At 37.6% G+C, this 26,260-nt stretch overlaps 2 protein-coding genes and 1 pseudogene across 2 annotated transcripts; all 3 read left to right on the top strand.

The window, feature by feature from the left end:
- The first annotated feature begins 6,856 nt into the window (after positions 1-6,856).
- LOC149040692 (RYamide receptor-like) lies at positions 6,857-15,716 on the top strand. The gene is made up of 4 exons (XM_089181447.1): positions 6,857-7,199; positions 11,872-11,933; positions 12,061-14,199; positions 14,783-15,716. The coding sequence occupies exon 3, from the start codon at positions 12,110-12,112 to the stop codon at positions 13,115-13,117; it is 1,008 nt and encodes a 335-aa protein (XP_089037573.1). The 5' UTR covers positions 6,857-7,199; positions 11,872-11,933; positions 12,061-12,109; the 3' UTR covers positions 13,118-14,199; positions 14,783-15,716.
- Positions 15,717-22,625: 6,909 nt separating this feature from the next.
- On the top strand, positions 22,626-23,609 carry LOC149040693 (RYamide receptor-like). Its single transcript, XM_089181594.1, has one exon. It carries the CDS (start codon positions 22,626-22,628, stop codon positions 23,607-23,609), a length of 984 nt encoding a protein of 327 aa, XP_089037720.1.
- A 1,265-nt stretch (positions 23,610-24,874) lies between these two features.
- On the top strand, positions 24,875-25,908 carry LOC113679666 (neuropeptide Y receptor type 6-like; annotated as a pseudogene).
- The last annotated feature ends 352 nt before the right edge of the window (positions 25,909-26,260 follow it).

A 26,260-nucleotide genomic window follows, 5' to 3' on the forward strand; every position in this document is an offset into this window, starting at 1 on the left:
ACAAATCGTACTCCCGCTTCGCAGTCGTGCAATTTTGTTAATCACTCACATTACAGACCGAATTAGACTCCACTCGGTCCTATTACCACTACTAATCTGTTTCACTTTCTTTGGAAATTGTCGTCGAGGCCTTAAGAATATCTTCAGCTGGTTTCTCTTTGGTTGACCCAGATGCTTTTTTGTAGTTTGAGCCCCGAGTTGTTGCATGCTAGCTCAACAGCTTACGATGTTTCTGTTGCAGATACACAATATATCAGCCTTACTGCTGATATATAACAAAAATGGGCTCATTAATACTACTTTTGAATAATCACTTTCGACAAAGTTTAAAGGTCGGGATACAACACAATCGAACCCGCAAAAAAAAAAAAACTTCTCTACTGATATTCTGGCACTTGCTCTTTCAAAATGACCGGCCAAGGAAGTTGAAATAAACCAACATCTTCAAAATCTTGAGAAAAAAGTCACTTTTACCGCACGACCGCACGACTTCATGTATATACCTAACTGGCAGCTCAAAGGATTTTTTAAAGAAATTTGCATGACGGCTTAAACCATTATTTAGAATAATTATGGCTTAATGATCGTTTTATATATATATAATTCTGGGTACATATTTTGTAAACATGTTTTTGTAGAGCGCTGTCGTTGAAATTTTCCCAAGAGGTAAAAGGATCAGATAGAAAATAAGATCGAATTGATCATATGTAGCCTCCAGTTAATAAAGACAAAACATATTACGTAACCACTGCTATTTCATGACCTTTTAGTTTGCGAAAACTTAACCCGCCCGCGTCTTGTTTTATATACCCGAAAACATATAATTAAACCCTTTTTTTACAATTAAAAGGAAGTTAACATGTTGTTTGAATGAGTGTGCCTGAAATGGTTATTAAACGAAAGGATGAAAATATATTGAGAGCAATAGAAAGAATAACATCTGTTTATTCTTTGGCATGAGAAATAAAAAGAGATATCAAAGAAGTACATGGGACATTAGGGTTTGACTGAATTAAGAAAAAAAATTGATTGAGAATTGTAAGAAATTTTGCGCTTTTTAAACTTCATCAATTCCTTCCTTAGCACTCATATTACCGGCCACTTTGTAAGTTGCTTTTACCTCTGGGTAGAATGACATTTGTCGCTCGGTAATATTTACAGCTGTAATAACTGATCTCACTAGAGCACTTAACATAAGTGGGTTTATACGGTCGTTAATGGCAAAGGAAAACAGTAAAATTAAATTTTTCAGTTTACTAGGTTTTTCTCAAAAGAATCTCTTGGTTTCTCTATAATTCTTTAAAATACTGTGTACTATATCTTTGAACATTTTCCTTCTCTAATTTTAAGCCGCCATCACACGGAGCCAACTGTCTAACGTAATTCAATACATAACGCTATTTCAGTATTTGTTTTCTAGTCATTTGCTAAAGTTTTATTGCCTTTTTAATTCAGATCACGCAGATCAAGGGGAAGGAAGCAGCCAGCTTTCGTTTTAACTTCCTTTTTCCCCGTTTTCCGTTCCTCAATTACAAGGCCATTTACGAAGATACGCATAACTTGACACATATTCCTTGCTTTTCTAGCTGACATTAGTTTTTCACGACTCATTCTGGCTGAGAAACTGACATACGTCAATAGTCGATCTGTTACGCAAATAGTCAGCAAACAAGCGTTCAAGAAACAACCACAACAATTATCATCAAGTGACTGAAGCACAAATTTATGATATGTTTTGAAAGCGTTTTACATACTCGTCAAGATGTGGAAACAGAAGAAAATGGAACTTTACAACTGTTCCTTTGACAAATGATTTTTCTATTTAAAATACAATTATTCAAATGAGATCATTCCCAACTATTTCATCTCAGGTAACAAATACGGTTCATCGAGACCGATATTTATTTCAAGTTTTTTCACTCTTTCGTCTTTTTGTTCTTCTTTGATGGTCATATCACCTGTACTTTAGTTTTAACGCGGGGACTGAAATTTGTCGCTCGGCCATGTTTACATTTTGAATAGGTGACCTCGCCGAAGCACGGAAGGTTAATGAGTGTATGTGGTCGTTTGAAGCAACGGAGATATCATATTTGCTGTAATCCTCCAAAATATCTTTAGTAAAATTAAAAAAAAAGAATACTGATCTGTTTCACTGCTTGTGTGAATTTTTTCGTTTCAAAGTGCAAAAGCGGAAAACAGACAGGAAAACGTTGCCTAGTCACCTTTTGCAATACTATTTTCCTGTTAACGTCACACTTAAACTTCACTATTTTAGAATTACTTCCTTTCCCATACGTGATGATTCTGAGACAAGCTGTCAACTGTCATTCAACATCACTAAACTATTCTATTTCGGTACTCCCCATTCTATCACGTGCTTTATTCCTGTTTGCCTTTAGATTCAGATCACGTCTTGCGTTGAACTACCTTCCTTGGAAATGACTTGTTTTCCACTTTTATATGTAAATACATTTCTCTTAAATTGTTGTTTTCACTTGTTGTCTTCCAATTCTGTCTGTCATTATACTCGTGATTGACAAATTGTTGTTTTCACCATTTACCAATCATACCAAAAGGTTAGAAAGAATTATAGAATTCAAAATCAGTTTTTTTTCTTAACAATCCTATTTTAACTGACTCTATTCCTTACCTAAAAAAACAGTTTTTTGAGTACAGACTATGAGTCGAAATTAACTGAAAGTAAAATGATATCTGAAGATTCTTAGTTAATCAATTTGTAATTCATCCTCTTTAGAACAATCAAAAGCAATATAACATGTGTTTTGAATGAGTGTGCCTGAAATGGTTATCAAACGAAGGGATGAAAATATATTGAGAGCAATAGAAAGAATAATATCTGTTTATTATTTGGCATGAGAAATAAAAAGAGATATCAAAGAAGTACATGGGATATTAGGGTTTGACTGAATTAAGAAAAAAAATTGATCGAGAACTGAAAGAAGTTATGCGCTTTTTAAACTTCATCAATTCCTTCCTTAGCACTCATATCACCGGTCACTTTGTAATTTGGTTTTATCTCGGGGACTTCATGAAATTTGTCACTCAGCGCTAGTTATATTTACAACTTGAATAAATGACCTCACTAGAGCACTTAACATAAGTGCGTTTATGCGATCGTTTATGGCAATGGAAAACAGTAAAATTAAATTTTTTAGTTTACTCAGGGTTTTTCTCAAAAGAATCCCTTGGTTTCTCTATAATCCTTTAAAATACTGTGTACTACATCTTGGAACATTTTCCTTCACTTATTTTAAGCCGCTATCACATGGAGCCAGCTGTCAAACGTTATTCAATAGATAACGCTATTTTGGTTTTTGCTTTCCAGTCATTTGCTAAACTTGAATCGGGTTTTTTAATTCAGATCACGCCTCGCAGGAGAAGGAAGCAGCCAGCTTTCATTTTAACTTCCTTTTTCCCAGTTTTCCGTCCCTCAATTACCAGACCGTTTTCGTGCACAAACAAAGAAAAGGTACGCATAACTTAACACACATTCCTTGCTTTTTGTTAGCTGATATTAGTTTTTCACCACTTATCCTGGATGGGAAACTGACATCCGTCAATCGTCTGTTACGAAAATAGTATGCAAATAAGCGATCAAAAAACAATCACAACAGTTATCATCAAGTGACTGAAGCTCAAATTTATGATATGTATTGAAAGCGTTTTGCATACACGTCAAGATGCAGAAACAGAAGATAATGGAACTTTCTACCACTGTTCCTGAGGCCAATGATATTTCTGTTTATAATAAAGTTCGGATATAACGCGTGCTGTCATTGGTTGAAAGAGCGTGCTCTATGAGAGTATAGAGCATAGAGCTGAGCTGTAAGTAAGTAAGTAAGTAAGTTTATTAAATCTCCACCCAGTGGCTCTTCCGATTTAATTTACAATAATTGGAAATCGAATAAAACTACCTATAAAAGTTACAATAGTATCATGATAAAGAAACAAATACAAATAAATAACTAACATATTCTTAAAATTCTATACCTAAAAAAGATTCCTACGGACTATCATATATTTCGCGCTTTACTGCACGCTTGAAAACTGAGAGTGTTGCGCTATTTTTCGTTTCTTCACTTATAAGAGAATTCCAGGCAGTGATTGCTCTATAACTAAAAGACCTCTGTGTTGTGGCTGTCCTACAAAAGGGCACAACTAAGTTGTCTCTAGATCTAGTATTGTAGCTGTAAATAGCTGATCTTTTGTTGATGTAACACTCTAAATATGGTGGTGCAAGGCCATTGAATATTTTGTATAGCATCATAACATCACGCACTAATAACTGGTTCTTAATAGAAGGCCAACACAGTGCCCGCAGCACTGGTGAGATGTGATCAGACTTCTTGCTGTTTGTCAACACACGGGCAGCAAAGTTTTGTACAAGTTGCAATTTGTTTATGTTGTGCGCAAACGTTCCAGACCAAAATGTCGAGCAATAAAAGAGTTTACAAAAAACTAGACAATTCAGAATGGTGGTAACTACTGATTTGGAAAAAAAGTGCCTAGCTCTGCTTATCTGGCATAGGGTAGAAATAAGAGACGAGGTCAGGGTGTTAACGTGTTCATTAAAAGTAAGGTTCGAGTCCAATATTATACCCAGGTCTTTGACTGAGGACACAGGAATTAAGTGTTGTCCAAGAAAGGGACTCTGATATCAGGAACCCCACCTAAAAGCTGTTTCGTTCCAAAAAGAATAAGTTTAGTTTTGTCTGGATTAATAAGCAACTTATTCGTACAGCACCAGGAGGCAATAAGTCGGAGATCTTCCGAGACTTTTGCAAGGCAGGAGTCAATATTATTCGATGAACACGAAAGATAAACCTTTGTGTCATCAACATATGACTCTACGCTTGAAAACTTAACAACGGACGGTAGGTCGTTCAATTAAAGGCTGAACATAAGAGGCCCTAGAATGGACCCCTGTGGTACGCCATGTGTGACGGTTAACTCACTAGAGCGAGATGTACCGAGTCGTGTTGACTGCATTCAGTTTGTAAGATAGCTCTCAAACCACTTTGACGCTCCATTTGACGCACCGAGCCCTTTCAGCTTGGTGAGGAGAGTTCTATGACATATGCTGTCAAAAGCCTTGCTCAAGTCGATTAGGACCATAGCCGTGGTCTCCTTTTTATCCATCGCTTTATATATATGACCGGTGACAAGCAAACTCAGTGTTTCAGTAGAATGGTGTTTACGGTTTCCGCTTTGATGACAGGTGAGGTTGCCTTGTTGAGTCAAATAATCTGATTCTGGGCGATCTTTTCGGTCACTTTAGAAAGTACAGGCAATAATAAAATAGGGCGATTGTTACTAGGAATCTCGTGATCACCATATTTAAGATGTGGCACTACTCCCGACTTCTTCCAGGTCTTAGGGAAAACAGAGTTGCTAAAAGAAGAATTTATCAATGCAGTTAGAGTTGGTAATAAATACGGTAAACAGTCCTTGATCACAAACACTGGAATCCTGTCATAGCCTGGAGCTTTATTTGAAGGCATAGCCATAATCAGTTTTCGCACATCTTCACTGGTTATTGCTCTGAAGTCAAACAGTTCATCACAATGAGTTGAACCGAGATAGACAGGAGTAGTTGGTAGGCCGTGAAGGCGAGCGAGCTCCGCAGAGTTATCGGCGGCCTTCTGTCCCACAAATATAAAGAAGCGATTGAATTCATTAGCGAGTGCATCTGTGTCCTTGGTAAAGCTCGGGCGGCCTGATTTATTTGGGAGGGCACTGCGAATAGTTTTCTACATTGCCCCACTGTTGTTCTTATTTTCACAGATTTGATGATTGTAGTACTCTCGTTCCGCCTTCCGTAAAACAAATTTAACTCTATTTCGCAGCTCCTTAAAAGCCTCCCAGTCTTCCCTCGTCCCAGTCCTTCTCGCTCTTTTGTGAAGGTGGTCTCTCGCCTTCATCAAATCCCTTATGTCCTGCGTGATGAATGGGTTTGGTTTATGTCGTATTTTCACTGTTTTAACTGGAGCATGGTCGTCCCGACAGGCCAATAGCAAGTCATTAAATGCATCGAGTCTGTTATCAACGGATTCGTCTATCAGGTTCATAGTATCCCATGGGATGTGCGCGATGTCATTTGCAAACTGATCGGCTTTATAATTCCGAAAACTACCATCTGTCAAATTGTACTAAGTTCGATCTTTTCCGGGACTTCTTTTTAGCTTTTTTCCAATTGAAAGTGAAATTTCGGAACAAGCGAGCCGGCAAGTAGCGACAGAAGAACCAAACAAGGGTTTGTAAACATACCAGGCGCCGTAATTTAAGTTATTGAAAGGTGAACAGATACGAAAATCCTCAAAGGAAAATCAACATGATAGACATTCCAAGTTTTAAAGATTTTCACGCTTGTCATGTGAAAAACTCGCGTGTTTTTATGAGCCATAATTCGGCTGAAGTTCACTGAACATTTCACTTCAAGATTCTGATTAGACTTAAAAACTTCAGACAAAAGTGTTAAATTCGACCTGCCGAACTATTTTAGTTTGTAAACTATCGCAGATTGTGAACTTTGATGGTTTTTGAACTTTGATGGTTTTTGAACTTTGATGGTTTGACACTTTTGACAGCTTCTGTCTTGTACAACCAATCAGATTATTTGAACCATTCTAACAGGGATTCTGATTGCCTTATTGTAGCGTGCTTTATGAGAGTATAGAGCATGCTGACGACACTGTTGTTCGCTTTGGAAATAAAGTTTGTTTTGAAAATTGAAAGTAATGCTTGGGGAATTTAACGGATTCTTTATTATAAAACAAATAGAACAAAAACAAATAGAGAAGCCAGTGATTGGCTGTACAAGACTAAAGCTGTCAAAAATGTCAAACCATCAAAGTTCAAAAACCATCAAAGTTCAAATTCTGCAATAGTTTACAAACTAAAATAGCTCGGCATGTCGAATTTAACACTTTTGCCTGAAGTTTTTTAGTTTCTAATACAGAATCTGAAAGTGAAATGTTCAGTGAAATTCGGCCCAATCGTGGCTCACAAAAATACGCAAGTTGTTTCACATTACAAGTAGAAAACAAACTGTTCAAGGCGAGTGTATTATGAATGAACAACAGCCGAATTCACTAAGACAAAAAGATCGCTCGGAATGACAGCGCCGTAAAACTCGGTTGCAGTGACTGATCTGGCCTTCCACTCAACACATCGGAAAGGTAATCAGGAAAAGCTCTTATTTTTTCACTCGAAGGGTAGTCGATTTAGTTCCTGAGGCTTGCTCCACTGCGATGACCAAAGATCGCCATGATTAGCTAGCCGCGATAGACCTTAAGTCGCTCTGACACCGTCATGATTAGTATGAATTTTAACAGTTATGCCAGGTTATATTTTTCATAATTCCTGATTTTTTCTATTTGAAATCGAAACTTTATATACTAAACAAGTGTTAGCTGTGTTTGATTTTTATTGCCGTACGTAAACTCGCAATCTAACTGAGCGTGAAGACCGTTAAAAAAACTCGGACTGTCTATCTTGTTTTATCTTTGAGGATTTTTGTCTCTGCTCACGTTACAGTAACGTAAATTACTGCGCCTGGCATTTTTGCAAACCTTTGCTTGCTTGGTTCGAAATTTCACTTTTATTAATGAAAGAAAAGCTAGAAAGAAGTCCCGGAAAAGGTCGAACATAGTACGATTTGGCAGATGGCGTGACAGCTTTAGCTCAGTTCTATGCTCTATACTCTCATAGAGCACGCTCTTTCAACCAATGACAGTACGTGTTATATCCGAGCTTTATTATAAATTTGAATAGTCCTCGCCGAAGCACAGAAGGTTTATGAGCGTATGCGGTTGTTTAAGACGTCTACAGAAACGGAGATATCATGTTTGCTGTAATCCTCCAAAATTTCTATGGTAAATTTCGAAAAGAATACCGATCTTGTTCATGGCTTGTGTGAATTTTTTTCGTTTCAAAGTGCAAAAACCTGAAAGCTGACGGAAAAACGTTTCATGGTCGCCTTTTTGCAGTACTATTTGCCGTTAAAGTCACGCTTAACTTCTCTATTTTAGAACAACTTCCTTTCTCATACGTGATGATTCTGTGACAAGCTGTCAACTGTCATTCAACATCACTAAATTATTCTATTTCGGTACTCACCATTCTATCACGTGCTTTATTCACTGATGTTTGCCTTTAGATTCAGATCACGCGTTGCGTTGAACTACCTTCCTTAGAAATGACTTGTGTTTCCTCTTTTATATTTACATATATTTCTCAAAAATTGTTCTTTTCATTTCTTGTCTTTCAATTCTGTCTGTAATCATACTCGTGATTAACAAATCGGACTGCTTCGCAGTCGTTCGATTTAGTTAATCACTCGTATGATTACAGACCGAATTAGACTCCACTCGGTCCTATTACCATTACTAATCTGTTTCGCTTTCTATGGAAATAATCGTGAACCTTAAGAATACCTTCAGCTGATTTCTCTTTGGTTGACCTGGACGCTTTTTTGTAGTTTGTTAGCTCACCAGCTTACAATGTTTCTGGTGCAGATACACAATACATCAGCCCTACTGCTCAAATATAGCAAAAACGGGCTCATTAATATTACTTTTGAAAAATCACTTTGAAACGAAGTCAATCGACCTTGCAAAAAAAAAAAAAACAACAGATATCTTGTCTACTGATATTCTGGCACTTGCTCATTCAAAATGACCGGCCAAGGAAGTTGAAATAAACCAACATCTTCAAAATCCTCAGAAAAAAGTCACTTCAGACCGCACGACTTCATGTATATACCTAACTGGTAGCTCAGAGGATTTTAAAGGAACTTTGCATGACGGCTTAAACCATTATTTAGAATAATTATGGCTTAATGACCGTTTGATATATATAATTCTAGGTACATATTTTACAAACTGTTCAGTTGTAGACTGCTGTCGTTGAACTTTTCCCAAGAGGTAAAAGGATCAGATGAAAATAAGATCGAATTGATCACATGTAGCCTCCAGTTAATAAAGACAAAACACATTATGCAAGCACAGCTCTTTCATGACCATTGTGTTCGCGAAAACTTAACCCGTCAACGCCTTGTTTTATATACCAGATAACATATGATTAAAATCCTCTTTTTTACAATAAAAAGGAAGTTAACATGTTGCTTGAATGAGTGTGCCTGAAATGGTTATTAAACAAAGGGATGAAAATATATTTAGAGCAATAGAAAGAATAACATCTGTTTATTATTTGGCATGAGAAATAAAAAGAGATATCAAAAAAGTACATGGGACATTAGGGTTTGACTGAATTAAGAAAAAAATTGATCGAGAACTGAAAGAAGTTTTGCGCTTTTTAAACTTCATCAATTCCTTCCTTAGCACTCATATCACTGGCCACTTTATAATTTGCCTTTACCTCCAGGACTGCATGACATTTGTCGCTCAGTAATATTAATATTTACAACTTGAATAACTGACCTCACCAAAGCACTTAAGGTAAGTGCCTTCATGCGGTCGTTTATGGCACCGAAAAAAAGGAAAATTAAATTTTCCAGTTTACTTAGGGTTTTTCTTAAAAGAATCCCTTGGTTTCTCTATAATCCTTTAAAATATTGTGTACTACATCTTGGAACATTTTCCTTCACTTATTAGAAGCCGTCAAATGTAATTCACTTATTATAAGCTGTCAAACGTAATTCAATAAATAAGTTAAACGCTATTTCAGTTTTTGCTTTCCAGTCATTTGCTAAACTTAAATCAGCTTTTTAATTCAGATCACGCCTCGCAGGGGAAGGAAGCAGCCAGCTTTCATTTTAACTTCCTTTTTCCCCGTTTTTCGTACCTCAATTACCAGGCCGTTTTCGTGCACAAACAAAGAAAAGATAAGCAAAACTTGACACACATTTCTCGCTTTTTGTTAGCTGATCTTATTTTTCATGACTCGTTTTGGCTGGGAAACTGATATCCGTCAATCGTCTGTAAAATAAGAAAATAGTAAGCAAACAAGCGATCAAGAAACAACCACAGCAATTATCATCAAGTGACTGAAGCAGAGATCTATGACATGTATTGAAGGCGTTTTACATACACGTCAAGATGCGGAAACAGAAGATAATGGAACTTTCTACAACTGTTCCTGAGGCTAATGATATTTCTATTTGAAGTGCAATTATCCAAATGAGATCTTTCCTAACTATTTAATCTCAAGTAACTGAGAGGTTCATCGTACATCTGTCGATAGTCTTGAATTTCTGGAGAAGCTAACGTATGCAATTAAGAACAACAATAATATCTATGAAAATCATCACTGCGTTCAATTAAAAAAAAGATAGCCTTCAGAGCTGTTGGCTGAATGTCGGCAAATGTGACCGCAACGATGAATGGAACACAGGTACCGAGCTGCTTAAATCCAGTTACTGAGGGAAAGAGAATCGGATTCAACTTTGCTTACAGCTTTTATAAAATAAAAAAAAATACAAAATAAAGACAGGAAAAAAGTTAATAAGCGAGGAAGGAAAGGAGTATTTACGATTTGAACGTGTTCCTCATGGAAAACTAGATTCAACTCAGTAAAAGAAGTTTGGGTAAAGAAAGTCAATGAAAGTCATTTGTTATTTATCAGCTTTGTTTTGTTTATTGAGAATATAGGTAGCCTCTTGAGAAATGCTCAGAACCAAAGATTGGTTAAAGAAAGGGAAGTCATCGTTTGCTTAAAACAAATTCAGGGATACAGTTCATCGAAACCGATATTTATTCTTTTTCACTCTTTCGTCTTTTTTTTCTTCTTTGATAGTCATATCACCTGCACTTTGGTTTTACCGCGGGGACTGAAATTTGTCTCTCGGCGATGTCTACATTTTGAATAAATGACCTCGCCGAAGCACGGAAGGTTAATGAGTGTATGCGGTCGTTTAAAGCAACGGAGATATCATATTTGCTGTAATTCTCCAAAATATCTTTAGTGAAATTAAAAAAGAATACTGATCTGTTTCACTGCTTGTGTGAATTTTTTTTCGTTTCAAAGAGCAAAAGCCGAAAACAGACAGGAAAACGTTGCATAGTCGCCTTTTGCAATGAAATTTTTCCCGTTAACGTCGCGCTTAACTCCTCTATTTTAGAACAACTTCCTTTCTCATACGTGATGATTCTGAGACAAGCTGTCAACTGTCATTCAACATCAATAAATTATTCTATTTCGGTACTCCCCATTCCATCACTTCCTTTATTCCTGTTTGCCTTAAGATTCAGATCACGCCTTTGGTTGAACTACCTTTCTTAGTAATGACTTGTTTTTCCTCTCTTATATATAAATACATTTCTCTAAAAAATTGTTGTTTTCACCATTTACCAATCATACCAAAAGGTTAGAAAGAATTATAGAATTCAAAATCAGTTTTTGTTGGAGACAATCTAACTTCAACTGACTCCTTACCTAAAGAAAGTTTTTTGAGTACAAACTGTAAGTCGAAATTAACTGAAAGTAAAATGATATCTGAAGATTCTTAGTTACTCAATTTTTAATGTTGCGTAAACAGTCGCCTCTGCTTTTTTAAATAGAGTATGGGCAGCTTCTCAATTAAGAGCTCTTGGCATACGACTAAGGACTCTGACGAAATCATTAGTATTAAGCAATATATATGTAAACAATCAGCTGTGTTTTCTATCATAAAGCATAGGTAGGATTTAGAGTCAGACAGAGAACTGTTGGTCAAAGAAGAAACCGATAATCGGATTCCGCATGGGGACTCAGACTTTTTTCTTTGTCGCACGCTCGTGACAAGACGAAAACATCTTTCTCCCAGAAATTTATATGTCGAGAATAACTTTTGGATTCGTACCTGAAAAAGATTGTTTTCCCCAAACTACTAATTGTTGATTGGTTTCATAGAGTGGATGCAGCTCTTTTGAAAGAAAAGTTCGGTAAAAACTGCGAGAAAGTTTTTCCGTAAGGTAAGAGCACTCTTTCACTGTTTTTCGATTTTTTCCAATGAATAGAGTATGACGCTTTGCATAGAGGGAGCGAAATAAAACAATTTAATAATTTGTCTAAGCAATCAGCTTTGTTTTCTTTAAATAGAGGCAGCCTCCAGATAACCACTGACTGCATAAGAACTGATCTCTCGAGAATGTCAGCAAACGTGACTGCAACGATGAATGGAATACAGTCCATGTCGAGCTGCTTCAACCCCACAGCGGCAAGAATCGGTGAAACCTTTGCTTATTGCTTGCTATTTCTTGTTTCGTTGGTTGGAAATACCTTAGTTGCAATGATTGTCTTCAAGACAAAAACTCTAAGAAAGCCCATTAATTTCTTGATTGTTAACATGGCCATGTCCGATTTGCTTGTTCCGATTTTCCCTTTTCCTCGTAAATTGGTTTTGACATACACTCGCTCCTGGCTGATAGGCGATCCGCTCGGTCAAGTGTTATGTAAGCTGAGTATCTATGCATCTAATCTGTCCTTTACTGTGTCTATTCAAAGCCTGGTTTTAATAGCGGTCGATCGATTTGGAGCTGTGATGTTTCCCCTTTGTTCCCCGCTGATTAATTTAAAGCGATGCCGGGTCTTCATTCTCGCCACCTGGTTCATCGCTATGGCTATCTTTTGCCCAAACCTGTCCGCCTCGAAAGTTGTCGAGTCTCCAGAGGGGCTGGCGTGTGTGGCCGATTGGGAGGACGCATTAGGAGAGTCGTCGTCCTACAAAAACTTCGTTTTGGTGATGCAAGTTGTAATTTTTTATGTCCCTTTGGTTTTGATCACAATACTTTACTCTGCCATTACGTTAAAAATCAAATCCCAGAAGATTCCAGGAGAGCAATCAACTAACACAAGAGAAAAACGCTTGAAAAGAAAGCGAAATGTTCTTAAACTGTCCGTCGCCATTGTGTTGGGGTTTGCGTTGTGCTGGCTGCCCCTAAGTATTGTTTGGTTCATGTTCTTCAACTCAGACCGAACAATAACATCATCTTGTGGCTTCTATTACTTCTGGTCTGTTTCCTTATTTCTAGCCAAGTCGAACTGTGCGATAAACCCTTGGATCTGTATATGTTTTAGTGGACATTATAGTCGAGGTCTCAAGAATATTCTCAGTTGCTCTTCTTTTGGTTCTGACGTTGATCGAGATGCACCTTAGTGTGACCCCCAGGACTCTAAAACTTTATTTCACCTAAGGATTAATTTTTTACTGAGTGTTTTAATTTCAGATTAAGATAAAGTCAGCAAGGTAATTAAAGATTCGAAAGTTACATTTTTTTAAATCATAAATTAACGAAAAATAAATAAACTTATCAATAGAGAAGCTTTGTCCAAAGGTCAAACCGTTGTTTGAACTTTTGCGTAACGAATGTTTTTGTGAGCTATATTAATCTGATCACCTAATTTAACGACTTTATTTGAAATTTACGAGTCTTTTGACCGAAATGTAACACATTAGGAGACACATATGATGTAGTGAACAAAAGACATCTAAAATGTTTATCAGTAGCTGAGTCGAGTTTGTATCATTACCATAATTGTCATGATATGAAATAGTATTCCCTTTCAAGATGACAATGCAGAATGGAAACACGATGTTAAATAAAATAAAGAAGCATTACTTTTCCTCTCATCTGTGAAACAGGAGATCTATTTATTACTTGAAATTTTTTGATCCAATATTAACTGCCTCAAAGCCATCGAGAACTCCAGTTGCCTTAAACTTTCTTTAATTATCAGAAAGTCTTTTCCCAGGTGAATATCATGGTGAACAAACTTTTCAAAATCGGATCTACTCTCTTAACTTTAGTATTGGTTCCAAATGATTCGCAAAGTAATAGGATATTTTATGACCGAGAAATACAGATTTGAAATAATTAATGCTGTCACTGATGAACCAAAGGGCATAATCTTGTCAGTTATTAGCTTGATGATCATCGCAGACTAACATTCAGTTGGACCGAACGATCTCCTGTTTCTTCCTGGTGAGCCGGCCACCTCAGGGGAAAATCAAAGAGACCTTTGACTTCTTCCCGTGTAAATCACTGGGAGATTGCGTTATACTCATCTTTTTTTAAGTTTGTAAAGATATCCGGGAGAAAGGTATGTAAAATAATGGTGATGAAATCGCTGTTCTTTTTCCTGAAGGACATGAAGCAATCCAGATTACATATTAACCATGGGGAGCTTCGTTCAAGTGACGAGTTGTGATTTGCGTGTGGATAATGAGTTGTTTGAAAGGTGGATATTATGATTTCATTAAATCTTTTATTTCGGACTTTGTTATGATTTTTCAACAAGAGTGCTGCAACCTTTAAAAATGGCATTTTTGTGCATCCCCCTTGAGAGCCTAACTGCATGCAAAATTTGATGGAGGGTTGAAAATTTGCATTTCCCAAGATGTTTGATTCTTACTGAGACTTGTTCTTAATTTCTATGTAGATAATCAGGTCAGAATATGATTTTATTATACAATTATGTAAATAATCCGCTGTACGCGTGTTTTATGTCAATAGAGTATAGGTAGGTAATCTTCTGAGTCGCAAAACTGCCGGCTGAAGAAGAAACTTATCTCTTTGTTGTGAGAATGTCAGCAAACGTGGCGGCAACTGGAATACAATCTATGTCGAGTTGCTCCAACCTCTGAGTAGAAAGAATTGGTTACACTTCTGCTTCCTGTCTGCTATTTGCTGTTTCGCTGACTGGAAACGCTTTGATTGGAATTGTTGTGTACAAAACCCGAAGTCTGAGAAATCCCGTCAACTATTTTATTGCAAACATGGCCATATCTGATCTGCTGTTTCCTATTTTCCTGATCCCTCAGGTTTTAGTTCAGTTGAATACTGATACCTGGCTGATCGATGGTCCTCTTGGCCAAGCATTATGTAAGCTGTCTGGTTATTTAGTTGATGTGTCAAGTGCTGTGTCCATCCAGAGTCTCGTTACAATAGCAGTAGATCGATTTGGAGCTGTGGTATTTCCCCTTAGTTCCCCACTGATTAGTTCAAAGCGCTGTCGGTTCTTCATTCTCGCCACTCGGATCATCGCTATGGTTGTCTTCTGCCCATCCCTGTTTACTTGGAAAGTTGTGGAGCATCCAGAGGGGCTGGCGTGTGTGAGGCGGTGGAAAGCGGCAGTTGGAGAGTCTTCACTTAAAAAAACCTTTTCTGCCGCGATGACTATTATATATCTGTATTTTCCTTTGGTTTTTATTGGCATTCTGTACCTTATTATTGCTTTAAAAATAAAAACCAAAAGGACTATAGGCTTGCAATCGGTAAACGTTAGAGAACAACGTTAAAGAGAGAAAAAATGTTCTGAAGATGTGCATTGCAATTGTGTTGGTGTTCGCAGTATGTTGGGTGCCATTCAGCATCTGGTGGCTGTTGTTCCTCTATTCTTCAGTTAGAACAATATCATCGTGTGGCTTTCAATTCTTTGTGGTTATTGCCGTATTTCTGAGGCGATCAAACTGTGCTGTCAATCCTTACATTTGTTTCATTTTCAGTGGAAACTATCGTCAAGGTCTTAAAAATCTCTTCAGTTGCTACTCTGTTGGTCAAACGCTTAATCAAATTGCACCTTGGTTTGATTCCCAAGCTATTTTCTTAAATTATTCACGCCCACAAAGGGATTAATTTCTTGATAAACTCCATCAAAAATCTATTTTTGATTTGCTAATGATTGTAAGGTTAATATTATCATCTGTTTTTATTTATAAAACATTTGACTGGGCCGTTTGCATGGCATGTATCAGACTTCAGAGATTGGTTTCGTTACTCGTTATGTTATCAGTTGACATAAAAAAGTAATAAAAACAAGATTTTTAGCATGATCGTGACGTATTTGGATTTGTAACACATAAGTGATCGCAGAGAGCTTTTTATTTGTGACCAATAATGTAATAAAAATTAGACGGGGAGGTGGCAAGTCGAGATAGGTCAGGGTAAAAATATTTAATCGGTTCCTCACAATTAGCAAGTTATCGACTCATAGCTCAAAGGTAGGCTTGTTTCTTCCCTTTAGTTCTATGGCGGCACCTGAGTTTGAGGTCTCTTTCAGGGCGTCCCTGTCGAAAGATAGAACGGATTCAAAGCCGGGCTACAAAATATATCCTCAACTTGCCTTTCCTCTGCGAGGAATCCTATTAAACTGACCCTTCTTTCCGTGTCCTTCAGGCATGAGTATCTAGATATAGTTTTTTTTATTTAAATCTGTGACTGAGCTAGTTAAGGTTATCCCTACTGTAATCCCGACCAGGCGCACCCTCTCAAGAGCGACTGGATCCAGAAGCAACACAAATGTAACTCTATTTGTTCCCAAAAAATGTAAAAAAGCTGCACATCAGAGGTCTTTTTTCATCCGCAAAGTGAGAATATGGAACGCTCTAGCTATGACATCGGTCTTTCTGTAACTATCTCTTTCGGTTCATTCAAGGCACACCTAATCAGTTATTATAATCAATCACTCTGTAAATCATTGACCCTGAAGATCCTCGCTCATTTAAGTCTACCTGCACGAGTTGCAACAAAGCCCGTAAACTGACAAGAAACGCTGATTGTTGCTACTAACTGCTCATTAATCTCTATTGCAATTTTTATTTCAATTTTATGTGTTCCGGGCCTGCAGTAATTGGCGTAAGCTGTTGCGGAGTCCCTGTCTGTATTGTACCATTTACATTTTTTGTTTTGTTCATGTATATTTTATATTAAGTTGGCGAAGCTAATAAAATAAAGTTTGTTCATTGGAGTTGAAAGAAGTCGACCGGATACTTTACTGTTTGAAATATATTTTAACCTTTACAAATTGGATTCCTAATTTGTATCTGATTTGAAATCCGATAGCTAAGTTCCAATGCTCGATGTCTCTTCACTTCCAATATTTGGTGAAACAAATAAAAAAAAAGAAAGGCAGACAGCCCATTTTGTCTGTGCACATTCTATTTACAATTACACTTTTTGAGTCCAAGAATGGACACACACAGCTTTTCATAATGCGACTTTAAGCTTTTCCCTACGCCGAAAGGCCGGAAGATGTCATTAAAAAAACTTTCAATTATATTGTGCTTATTTATGAATACATCACGAATTTTGTGTAATTTTCAGTATCAGAAAGGCCACATAAAGTACACAGCCTCTAGTTGACATATAAGACACACTGACTGTCAGACAGATCCAAAAACAGTAATGGCTTTCTGCGAAAACTTTCTTGCGAATAGAAAAAAAAAATACTGTATGGAAGAAAATTTTTAATGGGTGGCGGATGGAAAATATGGGTCCTGAAATCAGCAATTTTAGTTATACAATACCAAACAAATACCGTCACTTTGTTCAGATTATCGCGAGGAAACCAATGACAGGAAGAGGTGGGAGACTGCGTTAGTGTTTATTTCTACGAAATAACAAATTTTCTTGGCTATAAAATTTCCAGCGAAAGCAATATTAAATACACAGATTTTTGTCGCTCACAACTCCAAGCTCCTCTGTTTGCCTTTTTACAGAGACCTCCGACTTTTACAAGGCTTCGATACCGAAAGAAAAAGCAGAGTGAACGAGACTTTGAAAGTCATCACAAATATTAACGAGATTCAGTTTCGAGATCGGATAAAAGGTTTTGAGACTCTCGATTTTTGAAGGTATCCGATTCACGCCGTCTGTTATTTTGTCGGGCATAACTCCTGGATCTGCGTCTCAAGAAAGATATCATCAGTTTCCTCCAAACGTGCGGTCGTTCATTGTTGTACTTAGTTGATTTACCTTTTGAACGAACCTACGCCAAAACTCACAAGAGATTCAGTCACGCTACAAAGATAAGGTATGGGAAGCTCTTTTTCTACTACTTAATACACGGTTTTGGGCAATGAATAACTCATGATACTTTTCAGAGACTGAGTGAAATGTTTTCGGTTCACTCCTTTTAGAAACCGTGCTAAGCAACTGTTATAAGTGCATGTCTTTGGACACAAGGATTCGTTTCTTTCTTTTGTATATCAATTTATAATTCTCTAAAACTGATTTCACCACGGATCGTCTTACTACTAAGTATTTTTATGAAGGTGGTAACAATAACTCTCATGTTTATACTTACCTTTTTTACAAGTTATTTGTTGGAAATCAGCTTTGTTTTCTTCATTGAGAATATAGATAGCCTCCTGAAAACTGCTCTCAAGAAGAACTGGTATCTCAGTTCCAAGAATGTCGGTAAATGAGACTAGTGATAAATGGAACACAGACCGTGTTGTCCTGCTTTGATTACGAAGTACTATGGATCGCTTACAGTGCTGCATTTTCCCCGGTATTTCTAGTTTCATTGGTTGGAAACATCTTTATTGAAATAATTGTCTACAAGACGAAATCCTTGAAAAAGCCAGTCAACTTTTTTATTGTAAACATGGCCATGTCAGATCTGGTGTATCCGATTTCCATGCTTCCTCGTGATGTAGCTTTATTATTCATCAGCAGCTCCTGGTTGGTCAGCGGTCCTCTCGGCCAAGCATTGTGTAAGCTGGTCTCCTTCTCAATAGAAGTCTCCACTGTTGTTTCATCTCAGAGTCTGGTTCTTATCGCAGTCGACCGATTTGGAGCTGTAGTTTTTCCTCTCCGTTCCGCACTGATCAGTTCGCCAGATGAGGGCAAATAAATATGAGAGGATAAATGAATTAATGCCTGATATCAAAATGTCATCAGCTAATGCTTTTGTTTCACACGCAATCAATAGTTTCTTTTTTCCTCGGCCGGTTTCTTTGCGTTACATTGTAGATTATAAAGAGAAACATATCCACACTTTTTCTTCGCCCTTATCTGGCGTACTTTAGGCCCAGTGACATTTCTGTGACATACGCACAGATTTTGACACTCTGGCGCAGCTCGGAATGTTAGGAATGCTTGTATAATATCCTAGCATTTCTAAAAAGTACTTACAGTTGAGGCCGCTTGCGTCCCCTCATGAACCAGTGCCGCTTCTTCATTCTCGCCACTTGGATCATTGCCATGGTTGTCAGGTGCCCGGTTTTGTTCTTCTTTAAAGTTTTGGAGTATCCAGACGGGTTGGTATGTATGCCACTGTGGTCTCCCTACTTCAAACACTATACTGTGGCGATGATCGCCGTTGTCTTTTATGTGCCATTAGTTTTGATCACCATACTTTATCTTACCATCGCTATAACAATCAAATCTCAGAAAACTGCGGGCGAACAATCAGTCAGCAGGAGAGGACAACGTTTAAAGAGAAAGAAAATCATTCTGAAGATCTCCATTGCTATCGTGTCAGCATTTACAATGGGCTGGCTGCCACTCAGTATCTGGTGGTTGGTGTACTTCTATTCATCAGACAAAACAGTGATATGGTCTTGTGGATTTCAATATTTCACGGAGATTGTCCGATTTTTGATGTACTCATACTGTGCTGTAAACCCTTGTTTCTGTTTTATTTCCATTAGACATTACCGCCAGGGTCTTAGAAATCTCTTCAGTTGCTTCTCTATGGCGCCCGGGGCTAATCAAGTTGTACCGCCGTAGCTTAAGTCCCGCACTATAAAATGCTATTCAGTCGCAATCTAGGATAAATTTCGTACTGACCGTTTTAATTAGAAGTTAGGGAAGGTCAACTTGGTAAGGTCTTGATGTCTGGCGAGAAGTTACTTTTCTTTGCATGGGGTTTGATTTTCACACAGCCAGTTGAAAAGTATATCAACATCATAGCACCTTTAGAAACTAACTGTACTATATTCGAACCTGTATTCAGCGGTCACTCACGGGGAAAGGCGGGATGACCGCTATGTACAGGTTGACCGCTTAATACAGGCATCACAGAATAGGGGTATCATAAAAACACTATAAACAACGCCACTTCATGTCAGAACTGACCAACTAATGTACAGAATCTCGCTCAAAAATACCACTTTGATTTCGGGAGATAAACACGGATCAAAATTTACTTGAAAGATTATTCTTAGTTTTATTTTAGTGGTTCCTTTTTAAGTGACGTTGAATACAGGTGGAGAACAGTACAAACAGGCCATTGGGTGACCATGGCAGCTAAATAGACGTGACCGTTAAATAGAGGTGAAAATTACAGCGATTAAGGGAAAGCAAATTGTGGACTTTGACATTACCCCTTAATACAGGGTTACCACTTAATATGGTTCCGCTTAATACAGGTTCAGTTGTACTTCTTCTGAGAGTCAGTAAACGGAGTGCTTCAACAGGGAAGTTTGGTGACGTAAATAAATAAGCAAGTTAGTGAAATTAACTCCCCGAAAAGATGTACATTACTAAAAGCAAGGAACGTATTTTTGTCTGAATGGATTTCAATATAAAGTAACTAATTCAAGCAAAATTACGCTGTTTATTTTGTTCAGTTCTTTTACTAAAAGTTTGAGTTCAGAGCTAAAGATTAGTTAAAAAAGGGGAAATTATCGTTTGCCTGAAACAAGTTCAGGGATACGGTTTATCGAAACCGATATTTATTCGTTTTCACTCTCTCGTCCTTTTGTTCTTCTTTGTTTCACCGCGGGGACTGAAATTTGTCGCTCGACGATGTTTACATTTTGAATAGCTACCCTCGCCGAAGCACAGAAGGTTGATGAGTGTATGCCGTCGATTATATTAAAGCAACGGAGATATCATATTTGCTGTAATCCTCCAAAATATCTTGAGTAAAATTAGAAGAGAAGGCTAATCTTGTTCACGGCTTGTGCAAATTTTTGTCGTTTAAAAGTGCAAAAAGCTGAAAGCAGACCGAAAAACGTTGCATATTCGCCTTTTGCAATACTATTTGCCGTTAACGTCGCGCTTAAACTTCTCTGTTTTAGAACAACTTCCTTTCTCATACATGATGATTCTGAGACAAGCTGTCAACTGTCATTCAACATCACTAAATTATTCTATTCCGGTACTCGCCATTCCATCACCTCCTTTATTCCTGTTTGCCTTTAGATTCAGATCACGCCTTTGGTTGAACTACCTTCCTTAGAAATGACTTGTTTTTCCTCTTTTATATGTAAACAAATTTCTCTAAAATTGTTGTTTTCACTTCTTGTCTTCCAATTCTGTCTGTAATCATATTCGTGATTAACAAATTGGACTCCACTTTGCAGTCGTTCGATTTAGTTCATCACTCGTATGATTACAGACCGAATTGGACTCCACTCAGTCCTATTACCATTACTCATCTGTTTCGCTTTCCATGGAAATTGTAGTCAAGGCCTTAAGACTCTCTTTAGCTGATTTCTTTGTGATTGACTCAGATGTTTTTTGTAGTTTGAACCCTGACAGCTTATTTAATTTTTTTAATTTTCCATTCGCTATTCTATAAATACAAAATTTTTCATAGAGCGGCTTTACTCTTTAAACGTTGTCCTCTCCTGCTGACTGATTGTTCGCCCGCAGTTTTCTGAGATTTGATTGTTAAAAATGGACGTAATACGTCGATTAATACGTCAACGTTAAAAGAATTTCGAAATTCTTTAAATAGATAGTGACTTATTAATAAAGCAGACAGCTGGAAATCCCCGAGAAGGAATGTTTACATGAAAAGTGGTCTCGCAATATTCAAAGGTATTTGAAGATAAAGACAGATTAATTAAGTTATTATGACAGAGATAGTTTACCATAAGGTTGTTTTGTAGTTATTGTTTTTGTAGTTAAATAGGGCGAATGATAGGTTTATGTAAATTATCTTGAAAGTCATTTCAAAACAGTGACCTCATTAGTCAAGAAGAACACGGAACTTCAATTTCTAAGATTGATCTTTTCCAGCACTAATCGTAGTTTAATTTACTTAGCGCTAAACTTAAATCATCCGCACAGATATCTTGTCTACTGGTATTCTGGCACTTGCTCATTCAAAATGACCGGCCAAGGAAGTTGAAATAAACCAACATCTTCAAACTCCCCAGAAAAAATTCACTTCAGACGGCATGACTTCATGTCTATAGCCTGCATGGCAGCTCAAAGAATTTTTAAGGAAATTTGCATGACGGCTTAAACCTCTTCAATATTGAAATACATTTCTCTAAAATAGTTGTTTTCACCATTTACCAATCATACCAAAAGGTTAGAAAAAATTATAGAATTCAAAATCTTTTTTTGAGTACAGACTGTAAGTCGAAATTAACTGAAAGTAAAATGATATCTGAAGATACTTAGTTAATCAATTTTTAATGTATACGAAGACAGTCGTCTCTGCTTTATTTAAATAGGGTTTAGGCAGCCTTTCAATTAAGAGCTCTTGGCATACGACTAAGGACTCTGACGAAATTTATGAATTCATTAATATTATCAGTATACATGTAAACAATCACCTGTGTTTTCTTTCATAATGCATAGGTAGGATTCAGAGTCAGACAGAGAACTGTTGGCCGAAGAAGAAACCGATAATCGGATGCCGCATGGGGACTAAGACTTTTTTCTTTGTGGCACGCTCGTGACAAGACGAAAACATCTTTCTTCCAGATATTTATATGTCGAGAATAACTTTTGGATCGGAACCTGAATAAGATTGTTTCCCCCAAACGACCAATCGTTGATTGGTTTTACAGAGTGGATGCAGCTATTTTGAAAGAGTAGCTCGGTAAAAACTGTGAGTCAGCTTTGTTTTCTTTACTGAGGATATAGGTAGCTTCCTGAGGACTGCTCTGAAGAAGAACTAGTATTTCAGCTCCAAGAATGTCGGTGAATGAGACCGCAGTGGTAAATGAAACACAGAGCGTGTCGTCCTGCTTTGATTACGTAGTACTAAGGATCGCTTACATCGCTGCCTTTTTTCCGATATCTCTAGTTTCATTGGTTGGAAACATCTTTATTGGATTAATTGCCTACAAGACGAAATCCCTGAAAAAGCCAGTCAACTATTTTATTGCAAACATGGCCATGTCAGATCTGGTGTTTCCCATTTCCATGTTTCCTCGTGATATAGCTTTATTATTCATCAGCGACTCCTGGTTGGTCAGCGGTCCTCTCGGGCAAGCATTGTGTAAGCTTGTCTCCTTCTCAATAGAAGTCTCCATTGTTGTTTCATCTCAGAGTCTGGTTCTTATCGCAGTCGATCGATTTGGAACTGTAGTTTTTCCCCTCCGTTCCCCACTGATCAGTTTAAACAAGTGCCGCTTCTTCATTCTCGCCACTTGGATCATTGCCATGGTTGTTAAGTGCCCGATTCTGTTCTTCTTTGAGGTTTTAGAGTATCCAGACGGGTTGGAATGTACGCCGCTGTGGTCTCCGTACTTCAAACACTATACTGTGGCAATGATCGCCGTCGTCTTTTATGTCCCATTAATATTGATCACCATACTTTACCTCACCATCGCTTTAACAATCAAATCTCAGAAAACTGCGGGCAAACAATCAGTCAGCAAGAGAGAACAACGTTTAAAGAGAGCGAAAATCGTTGGGAAGACCTCTATTACTATCGTGTCAGCATTTACAATGGGCTGGCTGCCACTCAGTATCTGGTGGTTTGTGTACTTCTATTCATCAGACAAAACATTGATATGGTCTTGTGGATTTCATTATTTCACGGAGATTGTCCGATTTTTTATGTACTCATACTGTGCGATAAACCCCTGTATCTGTTTTATATGCATTGAAAATTACCGCCAGGGTCTTAAAAATCTCCTCAGTTGTTTGTCTACGGCGCCCAAGGCGCCATAGTCAAGTTGCACCGCCGTAGCTTAAGCTCCGTACTATAAAATCTAGGTGATGTCTTGATGTCCACGGAGGAGAAGTTACTTTTCTTTGCATGGAGTTTGATTTTCACACAGCCAGTTGAAAAATATGTCAACATTGTAGCACCTTTAGAAACTAACGGTACTATAGTCGAACTTGTATTCAGTGGTCACAATGCAAGTTGACCGCTTAATTCAAGTTCAGTTGTTCTTCTTCGGAGAGTCAGTAAACTGAGTACTTTCAACAGGGAAGTTTGGTGTTATAAATAAATTAACAAGTTAGTGAAATTGACTCCACGAAAAGATGCACAAGACTTAAAGGAAGAAGTGTATTTCTGTCTGAATGTATTTCAATATAAAGTAACTAATTAAAGCAAAATTTCGCTGCTTTGTCTGTTCAGTTCTTATATTAAAAGTTTGGGTTCAGAGCCAAAGATTGGTTAAAAAAACTGAGGGAAATTAACATTTGCCTAAAACAACTTCAGCGATACGGTTCATCGAAACCGATATTTATTCTTTTTTACTCTTTCGTCCTTTTGTTCTTCTTTGAAAGTCATATCACCCGGTACTTTGGTTTTACCGCGGGGACTGAACTTTGTTGCTCAGCGATGTTTACATTTTGAATAGATGGCCTCGCCGAAGCACAGAAGGTTAATGAGCGTATGCGGTCGCTTAAGTCGGTTAAAGCAACGGAGATATCATCTTTGCTCGAATACAGAAACAAGATTAAAGGAAAAATTCTGTCATGTAAATTTGTTAAATTATTACAAGTTCTCCTGGTGACTTATGAAACCATACCATTTTTCTCGCATATAGGAAATCGGCTTTGTCCCGGCTGTTTCCTTCCCTTTTATTACAACTTCGTGACAGTTTTCTTTAAAACTCTAACCGGTCTACTGAGCAACAAGACTAACGAGTAAGCTCAGGCTGGATTAAACTTTCAATGGCAACATAATTGAAAATAAATTCTGAATTGAAAAGAACATTGTAGATCTTTTCGCTACCAGCTGTCAACCGTTATTCTATATCAGTAAACATCTGCGACTGGGCTATTTCTGGAGCCATTGGAACAATATTGATAATGATTTTAAAAACTCGTAAACTTGAGAAATTGTCCCTTTTGCCGACAATATTTGAAAAAGCATATCAATTACCTAATTTCAGACAACGGCTGATTCCAATTATACTTTAGAGGTCTCAGGTGAAGACTGTCAATTTTCTAAAATTTTCCTAGGTATATCATTAGTTAAACATGTGAAAGTTTGATTGATCTATAAAAGATGGATAGGTTGTGTTTTCATCCAGCAGAGTTTAAGTACCCACCGTAGGGCTGTTGGCGGAAGAAAAACCTGATCTCTTGGCATCGAAAAAATGTGGCCAAACGTGACCGAAATGATGAATGGAACACAGTCCATGTCGAGCTGCTTCAACCTCACAGCAAAAAGAATTGGTGGAACGTTAGCCTACTGTCTGCTGTTTATTGTGTCGCTGGCTGCGAATACCTTCATTAGAATAATTGTCTATGGGACGAAAACTCCGAGAACACCAATCAACATTTTGGTTGTAAACATGGCAATCTCCGATCTGTTGTTTCCGATTTTCCACTTTCCTAAAATTTCTGTAAAGATAAACACAGCTTGCCACTGGCTGGTCAGCGGTCCCCTTGGCCAAGCGATGTGTAAACTGAGTTCCTTTGCTACAGATGTCTCAACTCTAGTGTCAGTTCGGAGCTTGTTGTTGAACGCAGTGGATCGATTTGGGACTGTAGTATTCCCTCTCCGTTTCCGTGGGTCATCACCATGGCTACATTCATCCCGTATCTGCTCGCGTTCAAGCTGGTCGAATATCATCATGAGTACAAGTGTGTGCAGCAATGGATGCGTGTTTTAGACGATTCCTCGTCGGTGACAAAATACTTTATGGCACTTTTTATTACATTTTTTTATATTCCCTTCGTTCTGATGTTTATTCTATGTCTTGCGATTTTTTTGAAAGTCCCAGAGAGGACCAGGCGAACACTCGATGAACGCTCAGATTCAGAGCTGAAGTTTTCCATTGCTATTGTGTTAGGGTTCGCTGTAAGCTGGATTCCATTCAGTATTTTTACATTAGTACATTTGTTTGCAGATAAAATCAATACTACAATGTCTTGCGGAATCAAACAGTTATTCGAGCAAGTTGCTCTGCTACTGAGTCGAACAAGCAGCGCTGTGAACCCCTGCATCTGTTTTATTTTCAGTGGAAATTATCGCCAAGGTCTTAAGAATCTCCTCGGCCGCTTTTGAGTTTCCAGGGCTAATAAAGATGCAATGTAACATCATAGCAGCCGCTTTGGAATATAATAAGAATTGTTTGTAAACTGAACTGAAACTAAATTAAATACATCATTATAAGAAGTAAAGAACATTCACACTAAGGGAGGTCTAGAAACGAATCTGTTGCCGTAAAAACATTTTTTTCCTAGGGGTGAACCGTTGATATGCATTAAGGAATCCTGTCAACGTTGCATTAGAAACAACTATGAATAACACATATTAATCAAGTAGTATCTGATAAAATCTTACAGTCATGTGCATTGGAAAGGGTTTTAATTCCTGTCGGATATAGAATATCATCTTCATTTGGATTATATTATAA

Source organism: Pocillopora damicornis, chromosome 9 (genome assembly GCF_964200805.1).
Source record: "Pocillopora damicornis chromosome 9, jaPocDami1.2, whole genome shotgun sequence".
NCBI lineage: Eukaryota > Metazoa > Cnidaria > Anthozoa > Scleractinia > Pocilloporidae > Pocillopora > Pocillopora damicornis.